The sequence below is a fragment of the Ursus americanus genome, chromosome 11 (assembly GCF_024610735.1).
Source record: "Ursus americanus isolate L20-20 chromosome 11, mUrsAme1.1.p, whole genome shotgun sequence".
NCBI classification, from domain to species: domain Eukaryota; kingdom Metazoa; phylum Chordata; class Mammalia; order Carnivora; family Ursidae; genus Ursus; species Ursus americanus.
Window position 1 is genome coordinate 22,560,308 of NC_142137.1, and position 12,051 is coordinate 22,572,358.

Below are 12,051 nucleotides of genomic sequence, written 5' to 3' on the forward strand. Positions count from 1 at the left end.
AAGATATAGTATTCATGTATTACTACTTGAATTCACTTCTATCCCAAGAAGAATAGAAACACTGCAACATAAAATTTTATTATCAGATATAGAATTCCTTTAGACTGAAGACAAGTGGTCAAGCACAACTTTCAAATGTAAGAAAAATAAGCATTAGGTCATTATTTTATAAGACAAGGCCTATTTGAGCCTTTTGATCATGGCTTTCTCCTTTCTGAGTTTTGACCTAGAGGCTGTGTCTACATGGTCCAAAACAAGAATGAGATGGACAGCAGCAATAATGTTCATTAGCTATTACAAAAATTTGATAAAAAGCCATAATTCAAAAGGCTCAGGAGAGATGAATGCAATATATATACTGAAAATATACGTTAATACGCAATTAAAACCAAGCAATCCATATAGAAGCAAAATAAATTATTATTATTACTATTATTATTATCTTAAAGACTTTTTTTTTAAGTAATCTCTACACCCAATGTGGGACTCGAACTCACAACTGCTAGATCAAGAATTGCACGCTCTACCAACTGAGCCAGCCAGGCGTCCCAGAAGCAGAAATAAATCATTAACAAAACATACTATGCATTTAGAAAAATCATATAGTTGTTTAAAATACATAATGATATAATGAGTAACCTTAACATGTGCCTGGACACTGCGCTAATAAACTTAACACATCCTGTGAGGAAACTGATATTCTCTCTACTTTTAAAGTAGGACACTGTCAAATATTCCCCCCAGCAAAAAAACAAGAAAAAAATTTAAAAACTATTCTCCTTTTCCTAGATAATCTACAAGGGGGGGGGTCCTTCCTCCTTATAGCATAAGAAACTGCTAGGAAGGATCCTTGAAAGAAAAGCATTAAAAGGGAATTTTCATATGGCTTCAAGAAATCCTTGAGAAGAAACAACACATTTTCAACAGATTTTGTGACCTTTCAAGTGATAAAACAATATTCTTGAGTGGAAAACTAATGTGCAAAGCTAATGTTTGGGTCAATCTCAAAAGTCATTTAATTGAAGGTAGTGACTAACCAAGACCACCTGTGCCCAATACACTGAAAAATTACAAAGCAAGAAATCCAAGGCAGCACTACTTTATCAATGTCAACTCTCTAAATAACACTGATCAAAGTAAAAAGGAACAGATATTCAATATTAAAATTACAAGTAAACATCTGAGTTGTGGTATTTCTACTTGCTAAAAGACAAAACAACAAAAACAGCATCTTTATCTTTTATTAAAAATAATTGATAATATGACTTGACAGCAAAGCACAAATTACTTATCCACTAAGAAAAAAGGCCAACTCACTAATCAATGACTGGTTTATATAGGTTTTTCTATAGAAACCTGTCCACCTATACCTACCAAAACTTTGAAGTCTTATGTAACACCTAGTAAAAATCATTATCCAGTTGTGTTTGAAGATCACAGTAATAGAAGTATTTATTATTTGTTCACATTTCCCAGAAGTGATTAAAGGAGAATTCTAACATTAGAATAAATAAAATTACTCTGAATCTAAAAATGCAATCCAAAATGTTTGTCTATCTACCTTGTGCCTCAAGGCTGAATCCAATGAATGTTTTTGCAAAAGCTTTCAATTAAGTTTGCATCGCTGTCCTGTAATTCTCTGGATGAAAAGCTTGAAAGCTGAGTAAAAGGTATCAAGAGAGCTAACTGAATGTAGATAAGCACTGTTCCTTACCAAGCCTACAATTCCAGTAAAACACAGTCAGTTCTATCAAAAACAGTCTACAATACCAGCATCAAACAACACTTTTAAGTTCCAGGAGCTTAAATCTACTCTAAGCAGGGTTCAACTATCGTTTTATGTTGTTTGTGAAGCTTCACATTTAGCTATACAAACTTAGCAACATAAAGTTTATTCTGATAAAAATAAAATTTCTTTTTTGAGTGAAGTGAAATTAGTCCATAAACTAATCCCGCTGTGCACTCTAATTTATATAAACTGCGACTAAACCATTCGACAATTCGCTAGGGTTTTTAAATCCAAGTTATTCTAGGAAAACAATAATCAACCATTTGTGGCAATTTAACACATTAACAAATCTTAAAAAACTAATAACAAAGAATAAAGTCACTGATTTAGTTTATTGCCCAAAAAACTGGAGTCAATTATATCCATGTAAAATAATATTAGGTTTTACCACCTAATATTTAGGAGGCAGGTAAGGACAGAGGAAGAAAAATTTGCCAAAGACTGTATAATAGGCCAGCTGAATAATGGAACTCTGAAATGATTTTTAAAATCAATATCCCAAGACAAACCATAATTTTGCTATTGTAAAGCTAATAACAGCTGACCCAAGGAAAGTTATAAAAAATTAAATTACTAAGAAGTTGTTATGCTCATTTCTTTCATCTGATCATATTTAAATAGGAACAGAGTAGTTTAAAATCATAGTGTTATTTATTACGGCACCTATTGGTGGCTCAGTCGGTTAAGAGTCCAACTCTTGATTTTGGCTCAGGTCATGATTTCAGGGTCGTGAGATGGAGCTGAGATGGAGCCCCGTGTCGGGCTCCACACTGGGCATGCAGTCTGCTTAAGATTCTCTCCCTCCCTCTCCCTCTGTCCCTTCCTCCCCACTCCCCCACATCTCTCAAAAAAAAAAAAAAAAAAAGAAACAAAACAACAACAAAAACCCAACCTCATAGTGCTATTATGCTGCAAGGACAAAAAATGGTCAAAATGCATTAACAGCCCAAACCACTTCCTTTCAACAAGACCTTTATCTTGGTTTACCTCTAACAAAACCAACACATCTATATGAAATCATGGCAAAGATTATTCAATTTCTTATTTATCACAAAACTGAATTTTTCTTCTAAATCTTTTGTCTTTTAAAAAATAATGTAAATCTGAACAGCACTTCTTGTTATCAAAGCAAAAATAACAGTATTCAATTACAAATTCCGAAAAGCTTTAGAGCTCTTAGCCAGTTGATCAAAATCTTTTCATGCACTCCTGAGATTTACCCTAAAGTGAGATTAGAAAGTAAATTTCAGAGGATTTATCATATCTCTTTAATTTGAAAATAAAATATTTTTTTAAGATTTTTTATTTATTTGAGAGAGAGAACGAGCAGGGGAGGGGCAGAGGTAAAAGGAGCAGCACAAGCAGACTCCCTGCTGAGCAGGGAGCCCAACTACACAGGGCTCGATCCCAGGACCCTGAGAGCATGACCTGAGCTGAAGTCAAATGCTTAACCGACTGAGTCACCCAGGTGCCCCTCTTTTAAAAATATTTTTTAAATGGGGCTTCTTTCTCCCTTTAAAGTTTTCTATTTTGTAAAACATATATAATCAATATGCAAACTTTTAAGCTTTTTAAAAAATAAATCTTGAAACCTATATGCACTGCTATATGTCTACATGGAACCAAGTTTTGAAGACTTTTTAATGAATTTATGCATGAACTGACTATTTGAGACAACGAAAACGCCATTTTTACTTGCTGCTAAAATAAGTCACTAAGATACCCGACAAAGCATTTTAGATTCAGTGTTCAACTTATGGAAAGATATAAAGAGTTAAAAAATCAATAATCCTTACCCTGTAATAATTTATCATATCATATGCTCATCCACTGAGATTTAAACATGTCCCAGAAATGTGTATACAAGTAATTACAAGACATAGGTAATATTAGCACAACTACCAACAAAGATTTTTAGGGGTATAATTCAGCCTGGAGGCTAAAAGACCAATTTTTCAAGATTCCTTCTTATCTTAATTGAGATCAATTAAAGATCTATACAATGATTCATAAACAGTCAGTGCTAAACATACTCTTTATCTGTTCATGATCCTCACAGATAACTATAATTGACCAACTATAATAGAATGGAATCTCACTCACCAATACAATCAACCACAAGTCAACAAGGCTTTTTGTACCCTTCCTCCCTACTATATCTGCAAAATCTCACTCTGTGAAACTCATCATTGCAGTGAAGTCAGGCCCCCTTACAAATCTTCGGAGAATATAATTCTTCAAAGGCATTTGACTATGAGGAATTCTCCCTTACTTCACCACACCTGCTTTAGGTTGTAAACCATATGGAATATATTATACTCATACTAACTATTCTTCAATAACTTCAGAAGGCAATTCTAAATTTTTAATGCAACCTGTAATGCACATGTTTTGAAATAAGATTTTCTTAGTAATTACTGTTTCTTCATTGGCTCAAGGGAGCTAAAATTAGCTTTTGTAGATCACTTCTGATCTGAATCCCAGTTTTTTGTACAAAAGTTCTTGGGCAACAGGCAAGGTTTATGATCTTAGTATATGACACTCCACTCCTGTTATGGCAAAGTGTTTATATTAAAGTGGGTGCGTTTTCTGTCTTATAACAACTACCAGCAGGACTCATTCTCTAATATGCAAAAGTTGTTTAAAAACCTAGGTCATTCAAGATTAGGACATTTCAGATAATTTTTTTTTTTACACAGAATACTTTTTAAATTAATAGTGTTGACTCTCAAAAAGTAAAAACTAATGAGAAGGAAATACTCCTTGAAAACACTGGGTTAGTTTTCAGATGATGAAAGACAAAAAAATAAATAAAAATGAACAACTAGTGTTTAGAAGAAATTACAAGGAAGAAAAAAAATTCTATATCCCTCCTCTTATCCAACTCATTAAACATAAGAAAATGTTACTCTTGGCCTCACTATCTTAAAGTGCAAAACTCTGTGAACTGTAGTCATACATAGAGCATCTAAACATGTAGCCTTCTACATCCTGAACCCAGATTAGGAAAAAAGTGTTTGCAGAGATGAAAATCCTGATTCCAGTAGGAATTCTCCCAACACAAAGACTCAGAGAGACTGTGTCCAAAACAATACATACTGGGTGCCTGGGTGGCTCAGTTCGTTAAGCCCTGCATTTGGCTCAGGTCATGATCCCATGCTCCTGGGATGGAGCCGAGAACCAACCCCCGCTCTCCCCATTGCATCAGGCTCCCTCCTCAGCGGGGAGCCTGCTTCTTCCTCTCCCTCTGCCTACCTCTTCCCCTGCTTGTGCTGTCAAATAAATAAAATCTTTAAAAAAAAACATATTAAACACACAAATTTCTGTATCTTTGCAGTTATTGGTGATGATTCTGTTTTCAGCTGGTTTTTGTTATTGTTATGGTTAACAAGTAAATTAATTTCTATTATCAATAACATTAAATGTGAAAAAAAAAACTAAAAAGTTAGTAACCAGGATAGGGAATTATAACAAAGCAGATTTTAAATTTTAAACTACCAATTTTTATATAATGCAGCAGTCTCCTAATGAAGAAATCTATTAGCAACATTTAAAGTTATGTTTGTACATGGGAGTAACCAGGAAAGTACTGACATAAAACAAACGCATGATTTTAGAAATCTAAGAAAGAAAACAACCATCACTCTACTCTTACATCATATTCTAAGACAGCAGAAAAATATGATAATCCAAGCTGAAATACTTTAGCAACATCATTGCTCACTTTCTGACTATCGAATCCAAGTAATTGGGGCTTAATGGTAAAAAATAAAATATAAATAAGCTATGTGATAGTAAAATTGAGAATAAGAACATTATTACTTAGAATTACATGTGAACATACATTTAAAATTTTAATATATTCAGCTATCAAACTCTATGAATCAGAAATAAATGTGAAATCCAAATACTTTAAACAGATTTAAAAACACTGTTTTCTATTCCTTTTACCCACAAAGAATATATATTAATCATAATTCCATATGATGCAGAAAATATTTTAAGATTTTGCTACAAGCCTTCATGTTCCCAATTATGCACAGTGAAAAACTTTTTATGAATTCGAAGTTTTCAAAAATAAATACATGCAACTTAAAGTCCTCATGGCTGAATTTACCGTCTTGTGACCGTTCTGGCAGGCCACATGCAGTGCTGTCTGCCCCATCGCATCCTCAACATCGACGTCACTGACATGTTGTACAAGGTCATGGAGTAGTTCTGTCCGCCCATTCACAGCCAGCCAGTGTATCTGTACAGCCAGTTAGTTACTTAACATTTGTGCAAGGAGTGTTTCATAAAAACAGCAGATAAATAATGCTATTATTTCTCAAATGTGAGCATGATACACACACTAAAGATTAAAAGAAAAGCCCATATGTTTTCCTACATTCTTTCTATTTTTTTATGGGAAAAAATACGCATCAAGATGTAGGTTACAGCACCATGTACTTCAAAATCAAGCATTTCATGGATCAAAACAGTTAACGTATCCTAGACTTAGGATTAACAAATACCCTGCTTCCTAGATGATACTGGACTCTATGTACAGCTTGTCTCTTAACAAAATGTACTGGATACTTTTCCTTCCCCAGAAGCAAACAGGAGACATCATATTCTTTACTTCCTGTATTTTCCAAGTAATTCATGTATCACACACAAATAATCATATATAGGGAGAATAAAATAGTTGTAACTCTACCACTCAAAGATAATCAATGTTAAAACTTTGGACTATGCTATCCATGCATTTTTCAATTGACTGTTTTCCATTAAAAAATATATCATGAAACTTGTTTTAACATGGCAGCTTAAACACATGAATCAACTTCTATTTCTTCCCCAAACACCACTGAAATGACAATAAAGATATACTTTTTCTTAAAAGACAGACCCATTACAATAAAGAAAAAAAAGAGATTATAATAGCAACAAGTTTTGCAAGTTAAAAGCTTTTGTCTGACTTGTCAGAACAAAAAGGTGAATCCTAAACAAGTAATAGAAAAAGCCAAGGAAGATGATTCAAGTCACTAAAATCCCAGAAGACTCAAGAATCGGTGGTAAGCATCTTGCATATCCTGCAGTAGGGATGAACTGGTAGATTTAAACACTTATATCCCCAACCCTCCCCAACACTTCCAGGCCAATAACTGCCCCTACCCACTCTGAGAGAACACAAGAGGCTTGAAAACAATCTCTAGATAAGTGACGCTAGGCACAATGAAGCAAGAATATCACACTGAAAAAGGGAGATGAAGTCAAGTTTACATACTGAATACTGAAATGCCAAAGAATTCTCCTCTACCTGATATCCAGAATGCTAACACCCTCCTGGCAATTGTTAGAGCTTTCTCTGAGGAATCTAACCAGCCTGAGAGTAAATGCCTAAAGAAATTGATACCAGGAAGGATCTAAAGGCAAATGCCCAAGAGATCACCCTACACTGAAGCCCATGGTGAATAATCCTCATTCATTCAAACAGGGCTTTCAAATAGCTTTTCCCAATTCCACCAAACATTTGACAAATGCATCTAGTTTGGAAGACAAAATACAAAACAGAACAAAATACAACAAACAAACAAACAAAAAACAGGAAGAAAAGAGCAGAGAAGGAACCATAAATATTAAAGAAAAAAAACAAAAAAAATTTTTTAAAGCTATATTTAATACTCTCAGAGAGAAAACATACTGACTGCATCCTTCAAACAAGAACAGGATATTTTTTTTTAAAGGACAGTGAAAAACAAACAAACTCCTGGAAATTAATACTATGATAGAGACATGCAAACTCAAAAGATTTAGAAGATAATATTGAGGAAGCCTCCCAAGAAGCACAAAAAGACAAAGAAATGGAGAAACAAGAGAAAAGGTAAGAAAATTAAAAGGTTAGCCCAAGAGGTCCAATATTCAAATAACAGGAATTCAAAAAGGAGAGAACAGAGAAAACAGAGGAGTGAAATCTTCAAAGAAGTATTTTATGAAAATTTTTCCTGAGTTCCCATTACATGAGTTTCCGGGATGATAGTGTCTCAGTATTACCCAGCCAAATGGATAAAATTAAACCAAGCCCAGATCTATAATCCTGAAATTTTAGAACTCTAAATACAAAGTAGGTTCAATAAGTTTCTGGAGAGAAAAAACATAACAGGTTTCATGAAGAGTCAAGAATCTAAATGGTGGGTGCCTGGGTGGCGCACTTGGTTAAACTTCTGACTCTTGGTTTCGGCTTCAGTCCTGATCTGAGTTGTGAGATCGAGCCCCACATCCCTTTCTGTGCTCAGTGAGGAGTCTGTCTAAGACTCTCTCTCCCTTGGGCACCTGGGTGGCTCAGTAAGTAGGTTAACCGTCTGCCTTTGGCTCAGGTCATGATCCCAATGGTCCTGGGATCAAGTCCTGCATCAGGCTCCCTACTCAGCGAGGAGCCTGCTTCTCCCTCTTCCTCTGCCTGCCACTCCCCCAGCTTGTGTTCTCTCCCTCTCTCTCTCTTTCTCTGTCAAATAAATAAATAAAATCTTAAAAAAAAAAAAAGACTCTCTCTCCCTCTTCCTCTGCCCTTCCCCCCACCCCATGCAAACACTCTCTCTCTCTAATAAATAAATCTTTAAAAAAATAGAAGAATCTAAATGGCACCAAACTTCAAAACTGAAAGCTAGAAGACAATGAAGCAACACTCAAAATTCTAAGAGAAAAGAATGTCCAGCCTAGAATTTTATTACCAGCTAAATTATTATTAATGATTACATAATCAGACTCAAGATTCAAGTAATGCAAAGTATCAACAAATTTACCTCCCATTAACTCTTTCTCAGTTAACTACTGGAAAATGTGCTCCACCAAAGTGAAAGAATGGCTATCTGCAAAGATAGACACAGAATCAATATAAAAAAGAACCCAAAACAAGAGATAGGCAAAAGAAATCTCCAGGATGATGGTGAGGAGTCATTCCAAACAACAACTGTGAAGGAGGCCTAGAAATCACCCAAACCAGCTTAGAGAGGACAGAAGTCTCCATAAAAGACTCCTTCAAAACTAATCAAGAAGGTGGGGGCGCCTGGGTGGCACAGCGGTTAAGCGTCTGCCTTCGGCTCAGGGCGTGATCCCGGCATTATGGGATCGAGCCCCACATCAGGCTCCTCCGCTATGAGCCTGCTTCTTCCTCTCCCACTCCCCCTGCTTGTGTTCCCTCTCACTGGCTGTCTCTATCTCTGTCAAATAATAAAATAAAATCTTAAAAAAAAAAAACTAATCAAGAAGATGAAAGACAGTGAATACTTACCATGAGGGTATTTACAAAGCTCAGGAAAAGTTTCATAATGAATAATAAGTACTTAGAAAAGTTTTTTAAAAAATTTTAAGCTGCAGGGCACCTGGGTGGCTCAGTTGGTTGACTGCCTGCTTCTGCTGAGGTCATGATCCCAGGGTCCTGGGATCGAGCCCTGAGCCTGGCTCTCTGCTCAGCTGGCAGTCTGCTTCTCCCTCTGCTCCCCCCCCCCATGCTTGCTCACTCTCTCTCTCCCTCTCTCTCTCACGTGTGTGCGCACCCTTGCTCTCAAACATATAAATAAAATCTTTAAAAAATTTTTTTAAATAAATAATAAAAAAAGTTTAAGCTGCAATAAGACAAGAAACAAAGACATACAGATTGGGAAGGAAAAGATAAAATTATCTCTACTTGCAGATGACATGATTGTCTACATAGAAAACCCTAAGGAATCTACAAAAAAACTTCCAGAACTAATAAGTGACTTCAGCAAGGTCACAAGAATACATGATCAACACACAAAAAAGGAATCTAATTTCTACATACTATCAGTAAACATGCAGAAACCGAAATTAAAAACATAATACCATTTAGTATTGCTCCAAAGAAAATGAAACTTGGCTATACGTATACACTTAAAACACGAACAAGATCTTATGGTGAGCAGTACAAGATGTAAAATTTCATTTACAAAAAGAAATCAAAGACCTAAATAAATGAGGAGACATACTGTGTTTATAGTAAAGATATCAATTCTCAAACTCATCTATACATTTAATATAATCTCAGTAAATATTTCAGCAAGGTTTTTTTTGTCATAGTAAAGTTTATACTATAAATAAATTTATTCTATCTGTAAATTTCTGGCAAGGAAACCAGAATAGCTAACACAATCCTGACATAGGAAAATAAAGTGGGAGGAATTACTCAACCAGATATTAAGGCTTACTATGACGGTGTGGTATTGGCAAAAGGACAGCCACATAGATCTGTGAAACAGAATTAAGAACCCAGGGAAAAGTCCATATGAATATGCCCCACAGATTTTTGAGTAAGATGCAAAACCAATTTCATGCAGGAGGATAGTCTTTCAACAAACAGTGCTCGAGTAATTGGACTTGATGAGCAAAAAAAAAAAAAAAAAAAAGAACCTCAACTTAAACATCCCATCTTACACAAATATTAGCTCAAAATAGATCACAGATTTAGATGTAAAATACATAATAATAAAAATTTAGAAAAAAGATCTGAAAAAATCTTCAAGATCTAGAGTCAGGCAGAGTTCTTAAACTTGATACCAAAAGCATAAACCGTAAAAGGAAAAACTGATATATTGGCCTTCAGCAAAATTGAAAACCTTCATATGAAAGATACTATAAAGAATTAAAATGGCAAACTAGAGATTAGGAGAAAATATTCGCACATCATATACCTGATAAAGGACCTATATCTTCAGTATATAAAGAACTCTCACATCTCAAGAGTTAAAGGAAATCCAATTAAAAAATGGGCAAATGACATGAAACGATATTTGACATAGAAAGATATATGGACAGCGAAATTACTCAAAGAATACAAAAATACTAATTCAAAGGGATACATGCACCTCAATGTTTATAGCAGCATTATCTACAGCAGCCAAACTATGGAAACAGCCCAAGTGTCCATCACCTGATGAATGTATAAAAATGTGATATAAAAAAACCAAAAAAATAAAAATAAAAAATAAATAAATAAATAAAAAGATGTGAGATATATATATACAAGAGAATATTACTCAGCCATAAAAAATGAAATCTTGCCATCTGCAACGACACAGATAGACAGTATTAGGCTGAGTGAAATAAGTCAGTCAGAGAAACACAAATACCATATGACTTCACTCTTATGTGGAATTTAAGAAACAAAAAAAAACAAGAGAAGGGAGAAAAAAGCCAGGGGGATGGGGGGAAAGGAGGGGGAAGAGAGGAGAGGCAAACCAAGAAACAAAAACAAACTGACAGTTACCAGAGGGGAGGTGGGTAAGGGGGCAGGGGAAGAATGAGTTAAACAGGTGATGGAGATTAAGGAGTACACTTGTAATCAGCACTGAATCACTATATTGCACACCTGAAACTAATATAACACTGTAGGTTAACTAACTGGAATTTAAATAAAAACTTAAAAAAAAAAAAAAGATACACAGATAGCAAAAAAGCACATGAGAAGATGTCAATTAGGCAAATGCAAATTAAAACCACAATGAGATAGCAACTACACACGTATTCTTATGGCTAAAATAAAAAACAATGACAACGTCAAATGCTGGGGAGAATGCTGAAAAACTAGATGACTCATATATTGCTGCTGAGGGTATAAAATGTTGCAGGCACTCTGGAAAAGCCAGGCAGTGCATTTTAAAACTAAACATGAAACTATCATACAACCCAGCCATTGCATTCTTGGACATTTATTCTAGAGAAATGGAAAGTTTTACTTCCACACAAAAACCTGTATACTAATGTTTACGTTTATAGCAGTTTTATTCAAGATAGCCCCAAACAGGAAATAACCCAGATGTCCTTCAACAGGTAAATGGTTAAACACACAATGGTACATCTACACCAAGGAATACCAGTCAGCAATATAAAGGAACAAACTACTGACACATACAACAACCTAGGTCACTCTCCATGGAATATGATGAACACACAAAAGCCAATCCTAAACGGTTCCATACAAGATGCTTCCATTTATATAACATTCTTAAAAGGACATAATTTTAGAAATGGAGAACAGATTAGTGGTTGCCAAGGTTAGGCATAGGATGAAAGGGAGGAAAGGTGTGGTTACAAAAGAAGAGCAACGCAAAACATCTTTGTAGAGTTGGAAATGTTCAGAATATTGCCTATGGTAGTGGACGCACGGACCTACACAGGTAACAAGACTGTATAGAACTTACTATACATACACACACACATATATAAAACTGGGTACAAATAAACAGGTAAAACTGGGGAAATCG

General features: G+C 35.0%; 1 protein-coding gene across 3 annotated transcripts in view; it reads right to left on the bottom strand.

Annotated features, from left to right (window-relative positions):
- Window positions 1-12,051, bottom strand: part of HACE1 (HECT domain and ankyrin repeat containing E3 ubiquitin protein ligase 1) — a 103,187-nt gene that overhangs the window by 73,698 nt on the left and 17,438 nt on the right. For all 3 annotated transcript variants that reach the window (XM_045806983.2, XM_045806984.2, XM_087865345.1), the window contains exon 6: window positions 5,907-6,038. In XM_045806983.2, the coding sequence (XP_045662939.1) occupies window positions 5,907-6,038 (132 nt within the window). The remainder of the gene's footprint in view (window positions 1-5,906; window positions 6,039-12,051) is intronic.